Source organism: Lytechinus pictus, chromosome 18, assembly GCF_037042905.1.
Source record: "Lytechinus pictus isolate F3 Inbred chromosome 18, Lp3.0, whole genome shotgun sequence".
Lineage (NCBI taxonomy): Eukaryota > Metazoa > Echinodermata > Echinoidea > Temnopleuroida > Toxopneustidae > Lytechinus > Lytechinus pictus.
The window spans coordinates 21,508,935-21,530,119 of NC_087262.1; the positions used below are offsets into that span (position 1 = coordinate 21,508,935).

General features: G+C 38.0%; 1 protein-coding gene across 4 annotated transcripts; it reads right to left on the reverse strand.

Annotated features, from left to right (window-relative positions):
• Positions 1–1,061: 1,061 nt before the first annotated feature.
• LOC129281887 (heterogeneous nuclear ribonucleoprotein H2-like) lies at positions 1,062–21,157 on the reverse strand. Of its 4 annotated transcripts, none has more exons than XR_010296449.1 (12): positions 21,067–21,157; positions 16,267–16,400; positions 15,545–15,700; positions 14,577–14,717; positions 13,022–13,160; positions 12,036–12,211; positions 9,923–10,045; positions 8,205–8,452; positions 7,191–7,431; positions 6,216–6,323; positions 3,680–4,732; positions 1,062–3,562 (listed from the first exon to the last, which is right to left on the reverse strand). XR_010296449.1 is itself a non-coding variant. In XM_064112995.1 (11 exons), the coding sequence occupies exons 2-11, from the start codon at positions 16,349–16,351 to the stop codon at positions 4,620–4,622; spliced, it is 1,530 nt and encodes a 509-aa protein (XP_063969065.1). In that variant the 5' UTR covers positions 16,352–16,400; positions 21,067–21,157; the 3' UTR covers positions 1,062–4,619. The 4 variants fall into 4 exon arrangements, 2 of the variants coding, with proteins under 2 accessions (XP_063969065.1, XP_063969064.1); XR_010296448.1 differs by having other exon boundaries at positions 9,878–10,045; XM_064112995.1 differs by having other exon boundaries at positions 1,062–4,732.
• Positions 21,158–21,185: the final 28 nt, after the last annotated feature.

Consider the following 21,185-nt stretch of genomic DNA (forward strand, 5'->3'; position numbering starts at 1 on the left):
TCAAGGTCCAAGCCTTCCTCCTGGAATGTAACTGTTCAATGGTACATTTATTTCATCTTTTCCAGCCTTTCTATTTGTAGAAAATTATCCCTTTTTCATTCCATTGTTTTCTTCACTTTCTCCTCCTCAACCACTCCCCCCCCCCCTTATCTCACTCCTTCCCTCTTAATCATTCCCTTTCTCTCTGCCCATCCTTGCATCCCTCTTTCTCTCTTGATGCACCCTTTTCTCACTCCTCCAGCCCAACCCTCTCTCCCTACACCCACTTATCTCTTTAAAGCAAACCTCCAAATTCTCTCTCTCTCTCCTGCACCTTCTCTTCTTTCTCTATGGAATTGCCCATATTCATATTTTCCCTACATACAATGGCCTGTATTCTGAAGTCAGGTTTAACTTAGACCATGGTCTAACTCTGTGCTAAAATTATGGGAAGCCAAAAGTGTCAAAATGTTTAATAAGTTGTATGTTTCTGATGTTTACTGTGCTCTTTCCTGATTCATTGATGGTGAAGACAATCATCTATTTATACTTCCAAGACAATTATAAATGATATGAAAGCCAAATGAGCTGAAATATGATATCTCTACTGTTATGATTTATGTAACAATTGGCTATCCATACTTCAACCATAACTTTAAACCCGAGTTTTAGTTAAACCCGACTTCAGAATACGGGCCAATGAGTTGCATGAAAAAAAGGAAGATATCCTGACCTTGGCGATCAATTTCCAACACCACTTCAAACATTTATCAATGATAGAAAAAAAGGATGGTTTAGTCATGATCAAGCAGTTAACAGGCACATACACCCATTGACACTTCATCGACAAAAGGGATTTGAGACAAGCCACAAGCAGCAATTATCAGCTTACTTCATCAATTCAGGTTCCTGATTTGAAGAAGTTATGTATATTTCCTAACAGCTATATTAGTCTGCAAATCCAGACCACTACAGTATGTTCAAGAAACTAGTGTTTGTGCCTGCAAATATATGACCATGTGGGTGAACTCACATAATAGACTAAGAAAATAAAAAGAAATCATGCTAACTATAATGATGTATACATGTGTAAATCACTTTAATCTCTTCCTCTCATAATAAACACTTCACATTGACTCGACTTACTTCCAAATAGTATATCATTTGAAGTAAAACCATTAATACTTTTGACAAGTGATTGAACTTTAATTCACTGATCACACCATGAAAAAGAACAGAAATCCTAAAATCCATGATCAAAATGCAATATATACATCATAGGGGTATGACAACAATTTCTTCAGAATACCAAACACTGGGGAGAACATTTTGCAAGACACCTCCATAGTTTTGTACATGTCTTTGAATATGCATTGGCACAAAACTAATTCTGCTGATAACGAGATCCTTTTCACGCCTGGTGGCACAAAGTTGTGAACTAATCAAATACCTAGGAGAGTCTAATTAGTACTAAATAACATGTCATTAGTTGTTCATGTGACTATTTACGTAAAGAGATAGAGAGTTAGCTCATATTTACCATACGTTATAAATATAAATATGGAGGTCTGTCGTATCATGAGCATTTTATAGTGGTGACAGATTTGGGGAGAAATTTATGAACAGGCCCTAATGTATGATAAGTTAAGCCGGGACACAGAAAATAATAACTTCCCGAGGATCATAGCATACAGCACTAACAATCACAAAATAACGAAACTGAACTTTTAAAGTTTTTTACCCCCTAAATGGTAGTCAGCATTAAAAGTATAAAACAGGCTTAAAATGAGTAGGTCTGCACATGTACTAAGTAGTAAAATCACAAAGACAAAATTATCACTTGGTCCATGGGAAAACAAACATTTACAAAAAATCTACATAAAAATATTTAAAAGTGAAATCCAGATTGACAGTCGGAAACAACTTGTATTGTTACATAGCCGGGTTTCTTTCACAAACAATCATGACAATCATTTCCCTTATTCATACTAATACATTTATTTTGGAATAATTATCTGTCAATAGGGGTCAGCTTTTTATTCCACATCAGTATAGATTTTCTGTCGCTGTACAATATCCACAGAAAATATCAAGAAGAATTCATGTTTGTTCAAAAATCAATTAAAATGAAAATTTATTAAAAAATAAATGTACTGATTGAGATTAGGTGTATAACCATCAGGGATGTAGTCCAGGCCGGCCTCATGCCACATTTTGCCGGCCTTGGCCTCAGCCCAAGTGACATGCATGAAATCTATAGAAGAATGTTTTACCCGGTGGCCTTGAGACCAATGTTGTAACCCGCACCCGTTGCGGTACGGGTTAACCTGCCGGTATGCCCCCGATCGCGGGTTGCGGGCCGGGCCGAGTTCATTCTCAAACCCGCAGACCGTCATGCGAAAAAAAAGGGATAAGTAACGACGCATAATAAAAACATTAACAATGAAAATTGAGTTAGGATCATGTGCTTCTTACGTGGCGGATTCTTTTAGAGACGTAGATATTTCCTTTTAAAAAAATGCTGGCGTATTTTTGTCTTGTGAACAGTGAACAGGACTGAGTCCAGTTCGACATAAATACATCGAGTTGCTCTTTCGAAGAAGGAGCGCGCGCCAGTGCAGCGCAGCACAGTCTAGTAAAAAACAATCGCATAGGCCAATGAAACTCGATGTCGAGTTTCCCGTCCCATTTTTTCCAGCTCATAATGAGGATTTCATTATTCATTATTTTCCAGAAGATGAAAGTTTGACCTTTTGTAACCTTTGAACGCACTTTTATTCTGTGGAACTGTCTTGAAGCCAGGGAGCAAATCAATCATTTTTTTTCGGGGGTTCCATTTTCATTTTTTGTAATATTTCAGGGTCTCCATTTCTACCGTTTTGGAGGCTACTTTTTTCATTTCGGGGGCTCTTTTCAAATGCTACGTTTTTGTATTTTGAGGAATCCCTGTTCATTTATTAAATCAATTATTACTTATTGTTTAAATATTGCATGATTTTAAAGTTATTTTTTTAATGCTTAGAATCTTGGATGTGGGTGTGTTTGTGTGGGTGTGACTATGAGTTGAACTTGGATATAAATGAATTCAATATCTAATTTCTACTCCATCTAATTCCAGTACTTGGCCATGTAATAAAGGCCCACATACCCTAACTTTTCCTGATGTTCTTTGAAAACGCAGATCTCCACGAAAATTGCATTTCTCTATGGGGGAGTCTAAATTTGGTGAGAATGAACTCATTAATAACTTAAATATACATGACAATGAAGAAATCATCTAACTTTATTGGCAGTTTTGAATAATATTCCCGAAATATAAACTCTGTCTGAAACATAAAATCACCATCATTGAGGCCTTTACAGAGCGAATTGTCCCCCAGAGCTCTGGCAGAGAGACAGAGCTCAGACTGGCTAGCTAGTACAAGCGCCAATGCGTACGTGCGTGAGCCTCCTGTCGGCCTTGTAAAACAGATTGAGTTTTGTTTGATGATTTTTTTGTCTGATATGCCGTATGACAACTCACCAATGCGAGGTTACTAGACTATGGGATTTATTGAGGTAGCTCGACCAAACCTCGAGCGATGTTCATGCAGGCTCCACTCCACTTCACTACCGCTACATCGGGTAGGTAGAGCGTAGTGTAGCAGAAGTGAAGTTGAGTGGAGCCTGCACGAACATCGCTCGAGGTGTGGTTGAGCATGCAGTGTCATTCCATTCACAAGAAAAAAACAAGAAAATAATTACAGGTATTTACATGATATACAAGTAATTGTGACTGAAAAGCTTTATATTAATGTTTTATATCAGTTCTGAATCTAGATCTATGTCAAAATAGTAAAATAATGAATTATTTTCAGAATTTGATTTTTAAACGCGGTCCAAATTTCATAACGCGGGCGGGCGACGGGAAACTGAACATCGAATTTGCTGGGCAGCCTGTGCTACATGTAGCTAGCGCGCGCTGAGCTGCGGCTCCGATCCGAGGAGTTAATTGCGCAATGCTTTCGATTACGAGATCAGAGCCGACCCATTTCGGGTACAAAGTAACCCCCAAAAACATTTTCTCTCCGGAATAAAAGGCGAATTTGCAAATTGTAAGTAAATTCACTCTAGGCTAGGTTAGTAGTTGGCATATATTTTCGTGATTTGAGCCTGTATAGTGTGGGGATTGCAGAAATAATTTTCATTTCAAAAGATAAATTTACTTGCGGGTTAAAACCCGACGGGTCAGCGGGTCCCGCTTGCAAATTATTGGATTATACGGGACGGTACGGTTCGGGTTTTCACTTGCGGGTTACAACATTACTTGAGACTCTGAACTACCAGCCTGGACTACATCCCTAAAGAACATTTATATAAAATGCACATTATAATGTGACCCAGTTGACCAATGCACAATGCACCTTGTAACATAGTTCAGCAGAAAAGACAGATACACAAGGGAGTTTAAAAAGACAATACAATTGAAATATTTAAGGACATGAAAACAAGAAACCCAAAATGAAATGGCGCAGAATGACTTCATCCTTGGTAGAGATGTGATTGAGAAAGTCTAGTGGAACAAATGGGTTGCCTTTGGTGACCTTTGGCGTACATGATAGTGTCACTTACACGGATGAACTTGGAGAAAACAAATAAATTTAATAGAAGCTATTTCCTCCCCTGTTCATTCCAAGGCCCATCCCAGTGCCGCTGCTAGATCCTGATCCATAGAAACCACTATTTCCTGTGCTTCCGCTAATCCCTGTGTTGCCTATGGAAAAATATCAAGAATAGAAAATAATATGAAAAAGATAGAAAGTGCTTAATACATTTACCACACCAGTGCTGTCTAGAGAGTGGCAAATGGAGGTTTAAACAACCTGCCAAAGTATGCAGGTGCTGTGGTGGGATTTGAACCCCAGACCTTGTGGATCAAAGTCCAGAGACTGATCTATTTAGCTGCAACACCTCTACAGTGACAGTTGTGGGATAGATGAAAACAATTACTGTGAGCTGTCAAATTCTAGGACCCCAATTAAAAAAAAATCTTATAATAACAAATGTGCAAAAACAGTTAAAGGCTACTGAAATCCTTCAATCTGATTGGCTAATACAGTCCGACCTCTCTTATCCGGACACGTTGGGACCAGCACCAATCCGGATAAGGGATTTATCCGGATCTGGGAGACCCAATATTAAATACACGCAGCTGCCTCCGCAATAGAAGCTGCACGTAGTCTATTTAGTGGGCATACACAGACAGTATTCACTGCAGTGTCAGTGCAAATTATAGGCGGTATTTTTACGGAAATAAAATCGATTGGTGGCCAAAACTGTTGGATAATTTACCTGCTCAAATGATTGAGGTATAAATCGAGCATACTTCGAAAGAAAGAGAATGAATGACTCCATGAAACTAAGTTTTACAATAAGATCATCGTGGCGGCTATCGCAGCTTCGCAATGTCAGCCATTGTTACACTGACTGTAGGCTTAAACATGATAGATGGCGCTGTTCGTATCGAGGCCTAGCGTTGGCTAGCGAGACATGTGTTGTTTTTCCCAGGAAAAAAAAAGAGAACGTGATGAAATGTTTACATTGCGCCCCATTTTCCTGGAAAATTATCCTGCCTAAGTTCTTTCTGTGATTTGGGTGAGATATTTTCATGAAAAATAATGTTGTTTTAGGTAGACTATATTGAAAAATATATGTAATCAAAGGGAGTTTGCATATAGGATTGAGTTAAGATTGCCATCTCAATTTACTCATGTACTAGATTGAATTAAAAAAAAAAATCTCGGCAAATGTGCGTCCGGATAATAGAGAGATCCGGATAAGGGGAGGCCGGATAAGAGAGGTCGGACTGTAGTATATTTACTATAGAAATTGTGCATTTGCTTAATTATGACAAGTCTTCATGAAACAAGACCCTATCCTTGACATTTAGGAAGAATATCCTGGGGAGAAATGATAGACTGCAAAGGGTTGCTCTTCAAATGCCTTCACATTCAATGTAACAAAGAGCTAAATACTGTATCTTGTATCTCTCTGGGCCTCGTAACATAAAAGTTATTCAGCAAATGCTCATATGGCAAATTTCTATGTTTGAATACATTGATTATTGGGTATGATCAATCATAAAAATCAGCTCCATGAACAAATTACAATCACTATATCCACTCCTGATTGTTGTAGTTTTCATTGCTGCCCCCACCCTTTCCCCAACACCCCCCCCCCACATTAAGGTTACTCACTATATCCAGTGCTGTTGCCATTACCAAAACTGCTGTAACCACCACCCAAACCAGATCCTCCTAGAGAGCTGCTACTGTAGCCCCCACCGACACCGCCTCCGTAGCCACCTGTAATGACAAAACAATATGAAACAGATGATCACTTGCAATATATGACTCATTACCATGTTGCCGTTTGCCTCTGTTTTTAGTAAAAAAAAAAAAAATTGGGAGGATTCTTGTGATTCATCACCTTAAGTTTATTCAAAGAAATATTACTATCAAAAGCAATGTGCTATAGTCCTTCTGAGCAGTGCTAGCTTGACCCTCATACATGAAAACTTGAACCTTACAAGAGCAGCCTGCAATTGTTACATTTATTTTGGAGATGATCAATAGGCCTTAGTCAAGCCTGTCTGTCCACTGGAGCCCAACAGATGCTGCCAGCCACCAAGGCAATTTCCCACACACTGGAGTATTGATGATAATAAAGTTATACATAAAAATTTGGTGCTATATAACTTTGACAATTTGACAAAGGTTAAGATCTGAACATCCTAAAAGTTTTATAGATTAGATTTCAAGCCATAAATCGAAATCACAATGATTTAATTTCCATAGGCCTGCTTGTTTGATTGAAGGTTTGAAATTTAATATTATGTGATAATTTTGATACAGACCAGAAAATGAATTTCTTAACCTTGCTCAATTCTCAAGTCATCACAGACACAGAATTTCTCAGTATTTATTTCATTGGTCCAGTAGACACAAAAAAGGTTTTGATGCCAGCTTAACTATCCACACTGTGCTGCATTTGACCCTGATGAGGTGAATGGGTACACGGCAGGATTGAATACACTGAGCACCGTTGAAAAACTGCTAGCTCAATCTAAAGCCGAGGAAATACCAGCAGCGCTTTGTATCCTCAGGCAAAATGCACAATATAAATCCAGCCATTATTATTTATTATCCAGGCTATTTCAGCAGTACACCTACCTCCCGAGTAACCTCCAGAGTTTCCCTGGCTACTGCCATATCCTCCAGCTCCGCCACCGCCAGCGCTCTCATCGTTGTTAAGGAACAGCTCAATGTAACGAGGTCCAATCTCCTGTTTGTCCTTGGACATGGCAGCCTTGGCGGCTTCAAGGGTCTGGAATTCCACATCGGCTTCACCCGTGGAACGGTTGTTGATCTTATGAATAACAACATTGCAGGGGGTAGCAACTTGTCCAAAGAACTGGGGGGGGGGGGAAGAGATACAGGAGAAATTTATACATCCAGTGCTCCAGGAGTATCTTCTCATGATAGGTACTAGCGCATCACAAACATCAACATTATAAATTTATCACTGTTTCTCTCCAATGGTCCATCACTGTAGCCAGGAAGGATCTGGGGTCCATTTCATAAAACTTATTGTAATAAAAATTTTACAACAGTTAAAAGCTACTTAAACCCTTCAATCCGATTGGCTGACAGTAAGTTTGTTACAGAAACCGTGCATTTGTTATAATAACAACTTTTCATGAAAAGGAACCCTAGATCCTACTGCAGAAAAGTTCCCATTGTGGTAACTTTGTCATTCAATGTTAACTCTCATGAAATCCTTGATTTTATTAGCTGTTTAGGATTGTTACCATGGAGTTACCCAGTGGATAACCGGAGGGGGCCTAGCTCCTGTCAAGGCTGGATGACATCATAAAGTACCTATTCAATTGTATTTTCCATACTTCTGTTCTATACTGTTCATTCTTCAATGCACACACTAATTACTTTTCTGGATAGTTCTTGATGTCATTATTTCGACTATATCACCATTAATTTTTTTTTAATATCCTCCAGAATCCGGTTTCATTAAACAGGACATAAATTCAAACAAATGAGATTAAATTCAATAACTAGAAAACTTCACAAAATTGGTGAAAGAAAACTGGGTGAGATATTTATTTAATTCATTCAACTCTGGATGATTTACAACCCCTGTTACACCGTCAACAATGCATGCAAGCTCACCTGGGTGATGTCATCCTCTGTTGCTTTGTATGGGAGTCCTCTCATGTGGACGGAGTAACCAGCCTTTGGTACGTAGTCACCACCAGCACCAGCTCCACCACCACCATAGTCCATGCCACCGCCGCCCATGCCGCCACCCATGCCACCGCCCATGCCGCCGCCGCCCATGCCACTGCCCATGCCGCCGCCCATGCTACCTCCCATGCCACCGCCCATGCCTCCGTAACCACGCTTGGCGAAGTCTCCTCCTGTAGTGAGAAAAAAATAGTGACCTCTAGATTAATACAGGGTGTTATACTATCACCAAATGCAATATCACAATCACTTGATAAATTATTTCCCATATAAGTGAACTTGGCTAATAGTGGCAGTGCACCTAGGAGAGTGATAACAGTTGATTAGGATGGACATATGTTGATAATCAGGGACAAAAATCTGGGATATACATCATTAACAGAAAGAACATGTGACCATGTATGTGTCAAGTAGTTAACTTTATGAACTACCACCGTTTTGATAAGACAGAGGTTTATATTTAAACTCTATTTATTACTAGAGTGGTATTTGATAAAGCTGTTTGCAAGTCTTAATGAAACTAAGGGAAACCTTTTATAAAAATATCAACATGTGATGTAGGAATATTTTCAATCATTCTAATTCTAAAATAATTACTTCAAAGAGAAGGCAAAATGTCTAAATAACAAAACACACAAGGGGTATATCATTAAAGGAAAAAGACTGGTTGTTCATTTTCACCAATCAAGCAAAAAAAAAGCAACAGTAGCTTTTAACATTCTAAAATGAGATCAGTTCAGAATAGGTTTGTTTTCCTTAACCAAGGAGTGTGAAATGTCCTATTTTGTGACATAGCAATATGTACTTGGGCATCAAAAATGGGTCATTACGTCACCACTGTTTTAGCCTAGTTATTGCCCTCCTTATATTTCTTGATGGACTTTATGCTTAATTAATTCTTTCTATTTCAAAGTTTACATAAAATCATTCACAATGTACAAGTAATTTATCATTTCATCTATGCAATAAATCCTAAACCACTTTAAGCTTTACTGGCAAGTCAGAAGAAGAAGAAGAAACTTGGGAGTTGAAAATCGCTTCACATCATTACAAGGAAGTCAGATCTTTATCTCACAAGAGTTAAGCTTTACGCTAATCAATTAACGCACCTATACTTTCTTATAAGAATAAAAAGAATTTGGGACAAAATATGTGCAAGGTGAATGCATTTACACAACAAATTTACCTTTTTGTCACAGAAAATGATGTTTTTTTCACACCGACTAGATGACATAATGCTCTGGCAATGTTTGCTCCTTAAATTCTGACAGTTGCTATAATCCATATCAGGAACAGGAAATGCTCCAATGATGTTAATGTAAAAAGGAATGGTTCTATGCTAACACTACAGTGAATTTTTAAAGGTCCACAAAAATTATTTCTGAACCAAGTGCGCGAGTGTCTACCCATAAAGATGATTTTATCATGTGAAAGACTAAACTCCTTGTATTTATATAGCGAGATACATAATGCACCCAGTCTGATTTGAATTAGGGCCAACCATCCCCAGAGCTTGTGTCAGCTAATCGATGCATCATTTGAACAGAAAAAAAATTAAAGCAGATTGCGCAATTAAATACTTCATGCCACTGACGCACCTCTTGGCAGAAGCGGCTGAGGTCCACCTCCCCATCCCCCTCTACCTGGTCCGGAGATGCCACGCCCACTATATCCACTACCACCACCACCACCACCTCCTCCTCCTCCTCTTCCTCCTCCGTATCCGTACCCACTGCCAAAGCTGTAGTCTTCGTCATAGCCATATCCTGCAACAAGAGAGAATGTTAGTACAACACTCAATGTAACTTCTAGTTTTGGTGACAATCATAAAATGATTTCAAACAGAATCCATTGAACTAGTGCTGCAAGTCTGGCGGCATGTTCGGGTTCTGTTCGGCAGTTTTTTTCCGAACTTTGGTTCGTGGTTCGGCTATCAATGCCAAAATTAAATTATTAACATAAAATAAGGAAATGCCGACCCTCGAACAGATAATCTGTCATATATTTATAATAAATTTTGTTTCTAAAAAGAATAGTTTCTTTTATTTATTTTAATCTTTAAACAAAAATTAGAGTCATTTCTACTTTCATTTTTAAAATGAAATAAAAAAAAACAAAGAAAAAATATTGATGAGAGAATCAGGACAGAAATGGAATTACAAAGATCATATTTTTTTCATGATTATTTCATGTAGCTATGATCATGATCGATTACAATGTCATTGCAAACGCTGCACGCAGCTTCTCCGATTGGAAATTGTTGATCGAGAATGTCGAAACAGTAGACAAAACAACCTCCATTCAACTGTTATTATACTGGTAAAATACACATTCCAAAGAATATGAAATGTTTTAGAAAGTCCCTATTTTCTGAAAAGTGGTTAAATCTGGTCGATCAATTACTTTAAAAAGATAAAATATCAGTCCATTCTTGGTCCAGAAAGATCGCCGCTACGTGACTTCAAACATATTTCCAACACGAAAATGAGTACATGGGACTGTACTGTGTATTTTAGTGTTGTGAAATCACTCGGCGTTGATCTTCAGAACCAAGATGGAACTGATAATTTATCATTTCATTTTCAGTAATTGACCAGATTAAACCACTTTTTAGAAAATATTGACAATGGAAAAACATTTCGAATTCGGAATACAAATTTTACCTGTATAATAGCAACTGAGAGCAGGTTGTTTGGACTTCCTGTTTCAACTTTCCTTATCATTTCCGGAACGCGATCAGGGAACATGCGTTGATTTGGTTTGAATTTTTATCTTTTCTGTTTTTTCTACCCTCATTCCTTCATCTCTTATTTATTTATCTTTTATCTTAATATGAAAATTTCAGAAGGTGAAATATATATACTTTACCATTACTTTGTCTGTCACAAGGAATTAGTTTATGTATTGTCTTTTTCTTTTTTTAAATACAAAACAATTACATGTACGTCCGATTACAATCACGATCGATTACAGCAATACGTAATTCAACTACACTTTTGAACTGTGTTTAGCTTAAAATGTTCCCAAATTTCATGAAGAAAAAAATAAATTCATGTTTATAAAAATATTGAAACTGATAAAAATTCAATCAAAGACGAGACCGAAGCTGTCATACCTTGTCATTTATGAGGAATGAATTTATGTCTGGTCCTTTTCTTTATTAAATACAAAAATAATTAGGTCCAAATACGATCACTATCGATTACGACAATATGTAATTAATCACACTTTTATACCGAGTTTAGCTTCAAATGTCCCCTCATTTCATCAAGAAAAAATATATTCATGTTATTAAAATATTCTTAAGTTGATAACAGTTCAATCAAAGACGAGATGGGAGCTTTCATAGTGGATTTTAAAAATATTTTGGGTGGAATTCTTATTGTGCACAATCACTAACCAATAATTTTTTTATTTATTTTACACTTAAATCTATGTAGTCCCTGCCGTTATGCATTTCAATTAGCTAAATTAATGTGCCTTTTTTTTTTTTTACTGAACCACCGAACTAGGCCTTTGCGTTCGGTTTGGTCCGGAAGTGCCAAGTTCGGCGAACTTCCGTTCGGTTCGGCTTCAGCACATTGAACTTAGTATCCAAGTGTGTTGATTCATAAATCCTTTTTCTTCCTGGTAGAAAATGAGCACAGGTAACACAAGTCAAAATAATTCCTTATAGATGTCTTTACTATGAAGAACATATCCCTTTAATCAAGGAATAAGTTAGAAGTGGCAGAAATCTAATAAATTCGCACTCACCACCATATCCACCAGACCTTCTTTCAAATCCAGAATTCCTCATCCCCCTTCGGCCCGAACCCATGGGACCAGCGCGATCGTACGGTCCAGGACGGTTCATTCCTCCGCGAGCTCTGCCCGGGTTATTACTTGCGTGTTTCGCTTCTGATGCGTTGCACTGAAATACCTCAATGTACCTAGGGACAAGAGTTACAGCATAAGGAATTATGATTTGTTTTATTTTCTGGATTTTTTTACCCCACTTAATTCATTGATTTCTTTTACAGGCCATAATAAGTGACAAACCAATTATTCTCATGATAAAAATTCTATTTAACAGTTTTCATTCTCTTTCCAATTTTTGCACACTACTAAAAAGCTTTAAAAATGACAGTATTTCATAATAAACAAAGCACAAAAAATAACTTTCACGATGTATTATGTAGAATGACAAATATTCACTGTCCAAAGAAGAAATTAAATCAAATATATACAGGACTGTCAGAGAGAACTGATTGAAAGGCCTACAATATGCCTAAAACATCCATTAAAGTTGCAAATAGAGTTGCAGCAGTAATACAAAACTTTTATCACTGGAATGGGCAATTAAACCCTAGTAAAACTGCTGAATGCTGATATTGTAACTCTCCATTTTATCTTCCATAGTGGGGAGGATGTGATTAGAGAAGTGGATTAAACAAATAATTATCTGCGATCGTTACACAAATGAATTTGTATATTTTCAATTTTCTGTTCCAAGTCATTGGTATTTTGGGATGTTATTCTTAAATTCATGTCCAATGCCTACACAAGTTATGTTTCAAGAGGCAACATCATTATACATGTACCTACAAATTTAAACTAAAGGATGAGTGGGTGGTTTTTATTAATATATATTAATCAGCATTATTGAAAATAATTCATAAATTTTTTGTTCAAGAAGACATTGTAAAAACCAAAACTGATCTACTCTCATAAAAGATGAACTACCAAAAATCTCTTCCCACCTGTGTCCCATATCACACTTGTGCTTAGACAATGCCCCCGTAGCAACTTCCTTTGAGACGAACTGCACATACGCTTCCCCCGTGCTCCTCCCATCGTAATCCGTTGGTAATGTAATCCCATCTTCCGAAATCTGGTATCCTTCGCATTCACAATGGTTTTTGCAAGTCCAGTGTCATTTCCATCCCACCCAGAGAAGGGTAAAGTCGGGGCAAACCAGTTTTAACCGGTTCCAGCCAGAGGATGCCCACCAGGCCCACCCAGTCCGTGTTGTTTGTTGCAAGATGGTACCGCCCACCAAGCCCAGCCAAACCAACCATTCAAGGGAATGGGGAAGATGCCGTCAGTTGTTCCACCACGCCCACCAAGCCCGACCAACCAACCAATCAGGACACACCCCCGGGGGTTGGTTGTAGAGTAGCAAGGCACCGCCCACCAGCCCGTCCAAACCAACCAATCAGGATACAGGATGACAGATGAGTTGTGAAGCCATGCCCACCAGCCCAGCCAACCACCCAATGAGGGGTAAGGTAGAATTCATATATGAAGGGAAGGGATACAAATACACATCTAATGAGTTCACAGTCATGCACGTACCATATTATTAGTCAATATAATTTCAAGAACTTGGCGAACAGAATACTATTACTGACAAATCCAAAGAGCAATTTAGCATTGTATATCAATTCCTAATAAAAACAGAAAATTTAGAGGAACTAGCCTGCCAAGGTTTGCATCAAATCAGGCAGATCAAAAAATTATGAATGTTGAAAATAAACATATAGGTTATAGGTGCTTCAAATTACTTTCAAAATGTGATACACAAAATTATATCAAAATATTCTACATAAATACATAATTCAATACTTTTTCAATTATTTTCTTTCTGACAGTTAAAAAGATTAAAATGTAGTTTAGGCAATTTTTTGAAAGTTTATTCATTATTAAACGACTGATCTACTCTAACTAATACATCGGTCACATTTGCTCTACGGCGGCCGTACGGCGATTCGAAAAGAGCAGTTTAATTCATTTTTATTCAAACCACCAATATTTAGCTGGTACCAAAAATGTTAAAACGGCTGTTTTCGACTCGCCGTACGGCCGCCGTAGAACAAATGTGACCGAGGTATTAGCTATACAAGTCATTGTTCAATTCATTTCATAACGTATTTCTTCAAAAACGTATTTCTTCAAAAAAGTTTTCTCCTTCCATTATTCATATATAGGAATAAAAAGAATTTTGTTCCAATGCAGATACAAGTAATTATATATGTGAAAATGAGTTAAGCTGCAAAACATTTTATGTTATATGTTGCTATCAATCCGTAGTACCTCAGCGGAAAGAGGAAGGGTCTACAACTGTTGCCATAGCCTAGGAATATCAACAGAAACAAAATCAAGCTTTTGAAAAATTTTATTTGTGGGAGTTTTGTAAAGATTTGCAGAAGTCATGCATGACTTCATGAAATACGCAGATCCAGATACTTAATCACTCCACTACTTGACCCCTTTCCCCTACTTCATTCAGAGGCAGAGTGAGTTTGAATGACTAACCTTTGAAAAATTCCACAATGTCATTGGGTCTGCAATCAAAAGGGAGACCACGAAGTCGGACACAGCCGTCATTCTCCTCCTTTGCCTTTTCTCCGCCTCTTGATGTTACCCATTCCATTTCGCTGAGTTTGGATCTGTATACTGGAAAAACATATGAACACAAGACGATTACTGTAGTATCTAAAATGTATTTTCAATGTAATGGAAACATAGAAATATTTGCGGTGCATTTATTTTAGCAAATTTCACTCAAGGTATGCATGATAATCCAAATCGCAAAAATATTTTACCAGCATGTTCTTATAACTTTTTTCCTTTCAAGTGTCACGCAACTTGTGAGACCTGGGGCCTGTTGCAGAAAGAGTTGTGTTTAAACGCAAGTCAAAATATCAAGAGCAAGTCCTGAATATCGGTGCCTCATTGGCTGAAAATCAAGTTGCGAAAGATTTTTTGAGTTATTTTGATCGCAACTTTTTCTGCAACGGGGCCCAGATTTGCAATACCAAGGTATGCAACACATATATTACATGTTCTTTCATACCTGCGTGTAAAAAATAATAGCTCAAAAATTTAATTTTGATTAGAAATTTAATATAAAAAATTATGCTTTAAACAAAAATTGATAGATGTATGAGTTTTTGATGACTTTAAGAAAGCAAGATTGTAGGCTATACATACAATTTTATTTTAAAAAACAGAGAACAAAAGACACCCCCCCCCCCATAAAATTTTTTTTTATAAACAATACAATAAACTAGTTTTTATATATATTTGTTCATACATGTAGTAGTATGTTTACTAAGAAGGCCATAAAAACACATCTTGACCAAAAATATGCTTATTTTGATCTCCAGGTGACAACATCACATGGCCGATGGCACAGACCCTGAGAGAGGTGTCCCGAACAATAATCTACCAAAATGAAACCCATTCAGTTAGTGCTAATGCCTAAGTGTTCGGAATCTTACCTTCGATGTATCTATGACCGATGTGATTGTTGTTTTTCTTCAGGGCCTTGAGAACATCTTCGGCAGTCTTGAAATTGACAAAGCATTCTCCTGAAGGGCGCCCTCCGGAAAGATGGACAAACTTGATACCATCAGCACCTCCCTCAATCTCGGAGTCTGATTTAGAAAGATAGTATATGGCAAATTATAAACATATTAACTTTCAACATTAAGGAAATGGTTAAGATTGTCCGTGTCAGTTTAACGCTAAGCATAGAACTGACAGATTAACACGTTTCCAACTTGCACTACTGTATGTCTACAAAGTCACTGTACCTCACAAACATAATATTTCAGTTATTTCTTGGCGCAACACTGTAGTCAAGTTATAGTCTATAAAGCTTAGAGTATATTTTCAGGAACATTTGTTATGATCCTCTGTAAGCTTTTTTCTTCTTCATTAGTTTGCTGAGAGATGAAACTTTTTCAAACAAGTAACAAGAGTCACAAGACTAACATGAAGGAAGACCTACAATGCAAGAGGCCCAGTCATGAATATCCAAACAACTTTCCTTGAGTGAAAGGGTTTCCAAAGCAAACTAGTTTTTTATTTGGGTGCTTGTTAAGTAAAGGTATGGCCTATTTCTATACTTTTAATCCCCTGCCTTGTGAAAAATTAAATGATCTTTTAAAAATTCAAAAGACATGTATAAGAACATCTCAATTATGTGGATCTCACTCACCGCTGAAGAATGTGATGATATCATCAGCAGTAGCTGACCAGGGGAGACCCCTGGCTCTGACGATGAATCCGTCTTCTGCTGACATTTTGTTGGGTTTGAGTTATGTGAAGCAGTCAATGGGGCTCTTCTGAAGGCTGCCAAAAATGAAACATTCAATTGCAATTAACATACCATAGTTTTTCTTCCATCACAATCATTTACAATTTCCTTGGTTTTCTTTATCTCGCAAAGTACTCTTGCCCAATAGAAAACAAAATACATTTTGAAACCGAGACATTCACACTCAAAGTTTTTTAAGCCAATAGCATTCAATTACATTCATTCTTCATGCAGATGAATTAGAGTCTCGATCAATTTCAGCGTGCATATGCACTTCTTAAAAATCCAAAGAGGCGATTACTTTTAGAAACTCAACTGCTTGATAAATTGAGATTGTCCTTGTTTACATTTTTTTTTATACTTACCCCTGCTGGACATACATGTAGACGTCAATTACTAGGATATAGCATTCTAAAAATAGATGAGTGACCTCAATTCCCCCCAGTTCACCATCTATTTTTCACGACTTGCCGTCTTCCAATAATCTTTATTTTAAACCCGATATGTTTACTTGACTAGCGCACTTGATTGGTGTCGGCACTTGATACGTGAATGAACTTTCCTATTTCTTGTGTGGCGAAATCTTTGAAAACTGAGAACAGTCCCTGTACACTGGGACGATCCAAATTTTCTGACCAGTGCCTCGACCACTCACCTATTTGTTTGCTGCATGTTTGCATTATTTTGTTCGCTAACTTTTCAGTCCATATAAAATTTGAGGCAAAGCGATGTCTAAAAATTCAAACGATGATGTCGAGATCAAAACCAAAGTACAGCCATTCCCATCAGTGATATTCGGAAAAGCGGTAGGAATATTGACCTTGAAATGTGATTGAGAGACTTGCTATGACATTTGATTTCCAAACAATAACTGGTGGAGAAATTTTCTTGAACTTTGAAGTCCGCATTGCTGGTGCTGGCATTGGCGCCAAAAATACTGCAATCTGCAGAAAATTTCAACATGTTGAATCTTGGGCAGGTTAATCTAGATCTACTCTACATTGCAATTGCTTTTGGAAAAAAATCATCGGGTTGTTATAATATCATTAATACAAAATGGATAACACATGCACTATTGCTTTATTAAAGGACAAGTCCACCCCAACAAAAAGTTGAATAAAAAGAGAAAAATCCAACAAGCATAGTGAAAATTTCATCAAAATGGGATTGTAAAATAAGAAAATCATGACATTTTTTGAGTTATGCTTAATTTCGCAAAATAGTTGTATGCACATCCCGGTCGGCATGCAAAAGAGGAAACTGATGGCATCATTCACTCACTATTTCTTTTGTATTTTATCATATGAAAAATGAAATGTTCTTATTTTCTCCTCATTGTTCTGCGAAACAAAGTTTTATTTCTCCCTGAACATGTGGAATTACAATTGTTTAACATTTTATGGTTCAGTCAAGGTGGTCCTTATTTAGTGCCCTAAGTTTTCCGCTTTGCGGATTTTCCGCGGAAATCGGGGTAGAAAGCGGAAAACACAGTTTTGAAAAAAACAGTGAATTCGGTGAGAAATCTTAGTTTTAAACTTTAAAGTATAAAATATTGGTTCCAAAAGCATCCTAATTGATAATACAGTCTATAAAATCTAGTCTAGGAATTGCACAAATTAAGCTCTTTGAAACCAGCCTACCGATCGCGATCGCAAACCTTACCAGATTTGACCCACAATAAATGTATAAGTACAACAACACTACATACTACTAACGCAATGCAGCTATCCCAGCAGCCTTTGTGAGTGATTCGTTCTGGAAATTTCCATGCATAGCGAAAGCAATATTCACGTGCACATCACGTTACTCCGGTGATGGAACGCTTGGTCGCCTGTACTAGTAGCATGTATGCATTAACGAACGTCCAAGATTTCTAGTCGAACAGACCGAAACCCATGTCATCATCAGACTCCTCTGACTCTTCCTTCTCTTCCTCCTTCTTTTCTTCGCACATCACGTTACTCCGGTGATGGAACGATTGGTCGCCTGTACTAGTAGCATGTATGCATTAACGAATGTAGAGGGCAGCAACAACAAGTGTGTTGCTGCCCTCTACGTTCGTTGGTATGCATGTTCATTCATTCAATATGCACATGTATGTACTGTGATGTGCACTGTTGTTGTTTTGATCGTTCTGCTTGCATGCGCATATGACTTTAGTTATTCGAATTCGCCCATGCTTTGGAGTACGTAGGAAGGGAAGTCAGGTAAGAATTTTTACAGTTTTTACTCATTTAAAATTTTAAAAGTGTCTTTTCTGAGCTTTCGAAGAATTTCAAAGTGAAGAAATTTAGAAAGCAGAAGAAAGCAGAATTTGAGGTTTGTAAAGCAGAAGAAAGCAGAATTTCAGGTCTAGAAAGCAGAAAACTTTTGGCTTTATCCTTATTGTCAAAGCTGTAAAAATTGAAATATTGTATGACTCAAACAATAAAAACAAAAGTGAGTGAGGGACATCATTGATTCTCTCATTTGCATGTGACTAAATTGTGCATATAACTATTTTGTGACAAATAAGCGAAACTTTGAAAAATTGTAACTTTCTTATTTTACATCCGATGTTGATGAAATTTTCAGCATTGTTTTTCAGATTTTCTCTTTTGATTCAAATCAACATTTTTTTGTGGTGGACTTGCAAAAATATACCCGTTTTGCAGTAATTTAGTCACCCCTTGTAAAATTAAGTAGGCTACATGACATGCCCAAATTTGAAACGGTTGAGACCCCCATTTTCAGCCTAAATTTCGGTTCCAGAGTATCACCAATTCAGAAAGCCATAGAATTAGAAATTTCCATTTATTCCCGTTCCAGAGACAATCAAATTTGTGATTTCTCGCTCCAGAGAGTGCCCGTCATGGTCTACTCAGCAGGTCGGAGCGGCGAGCTCGATCAGCACGGAGCCATTATGCTCAGTAGAGGCGCACGGCCAATATTGGAGACTGTCTCCAATGTGGGAGATTATCTCCAATATCAGAGACTTTTGTAAAGAATTTGGGTATCCAATTTCAGAGACAGTCTCCAGTTTTGGAGTCCAATTTCCTTTGTTTACATTTGCTGCAAAAGGATTACCTTGGCGGCAAATAAAAATGTGATAAGCAGATTCCTCATGAAAAATTACCCCTTTTCACCGTCTACTTTAAAAATTCACCGTCTACTTTTATTTTGATAAGGAATTTTGTTGTCAATCACACACAAAACAAATGGGCTTCTGACCTCAGTGAGACAAAATTTTGGGTGGAAAAAATCATACTTTTGTTGGTGTTGTTTCTTTTGTCCTTTTGCAAAGCAAGTCTCCAATGTGGGAGATTGTCTCCCCTATTGGAGAGAGTCTCCCATATTGGCCGTGCGCCTCTACTGATGCTGGCCCGCCGAAGCACCCAGCGCCCACTGCTTGCTTGCGCTGGCCCGATATCTAGGAAGTCACGCACGCATTTATTACGTAGCCAATAGAGGCGCATTGCCAATATGGGAGACTCTCTCCAATATGGAAGACAATCTCCCAATTCAAATTGGAGACTTGCTTTGCAAAAGAACAAAAGAAACAACACCAACAAAAGCGTAATTTTTCCACCACAAATTTTGTCTCACCGAGGTCAGAAGCCCCTGCCACTGGCACATCGCACAGCCACAGGAACCAACAATTTGTTGGCGTGGCACATAGCTTTAGGTATCATGTTATAATTCGAGTACCCCCCCACACCCACCCTCTCTTTCATTCTTTCACTCGCCGTTCTCCATCTCCGCTTGGGCCTTGGCGAACCGGGCAGCGCGGCGATGCATAGTCTTCAACCATAGCCATAGCCCATAGCCATAGCCAGGCCATGCCAGCGCCAGTTTGGCGAGCGTGATGATGAGCCTGTGTAAGAGTACCGTATGGGTACTAGTATTCAACCCGGCATAATTCAAAGATTTTGACATAGGGCCTAGGCCTACTCCCCCAAATATTTAGTAATAGGGAATTTATCTTAATTTCATACCTTTGTTATTTCCAGGGTAATCTGTTGTCGGTATTTTCTTTGTCAATCTGTCGACTGTATGCGCGGAGGATCGAATTATGCGTCGATGGCCTTTTGCACTGAATGGCACTAGTATTCAACCTAGTGAGGATTGATAGGAAATCTCAAAAGGGTTTAAATTGCTAAATTAGATCTAGATCTATGTAAGTCTCTGGCTTTGATTAATTCCCTGTTTGGTCTCATCTCAAATGGTCTAGTCCATAGTCGGATGGGACAAGGGCAGATTGAGAAACAGGGCCATCTTTCATCGCTAGGTTGAATACTAGTGCCGACGGGTTGAATACTAGTACCAAAATCCGTCGCCGTATAATTCGATCGCCCGCGCACACAGTCAACTGGTTGAAGAAAAAAATAACGGAAAAAGAATAACCAGCATTTGCTCTTGGAAATAAGACGGGTCTGAAATTCAGGTAAATTCTATATTTCTATATATTTGAGGAAACTCTCCAAACGGGTTGAATACTAGTGCCCTTACGGTACCGGTACCGGTAGTATGACTCCGAGCCGAGAAGAAGTCCCGCAGAAAGTATTCTAATTAAATTGTTAGTTTCAATGAACTAGTGCAGGAATATTATCTACAGTATTTCTACAGGATATCCATACATCGATAGCAATGTTAAAGTGCATATGCATTTGCCTCATACATTAGAAAACGGGAATAAAATACTTCGAATTGAAGGTCACTTACTCGGATAAAGCGGAGTGTCACTGGAAGAGGATTGTCTAGGATCCGATTCGTCGATGATTAACTTCGCAACTTTATCCGTACCGATTCGGCCCTCGCTTCACGCCACTTGCACTGTCTTA

Bases quoted from the DNA above. Each gene is read 5' to 3' on its own strand.
- LOC129281887 (XM_064112994.1), bottom strand. From the start codon at position 16,351: ATGTCAGCAGAAGACGGATTCATCGTCAGAGCCAGGGGTCTCCCCTGG. The intron at 13,161-14,576 runs GTTAGTCATTCA...GTGAATGCGAAG, and splicing joins CATTGTGGAATTTTTCAAAG to GATACCAGATTTCGGAAGAT. The intron at 6,324-7,190 runs GTAGGTGTACTG...TTGTCATTACAG, and splicing joins CTCTGGAGGTTACTCGGGAG to GTGGCTACGGAGGCGGTGTC.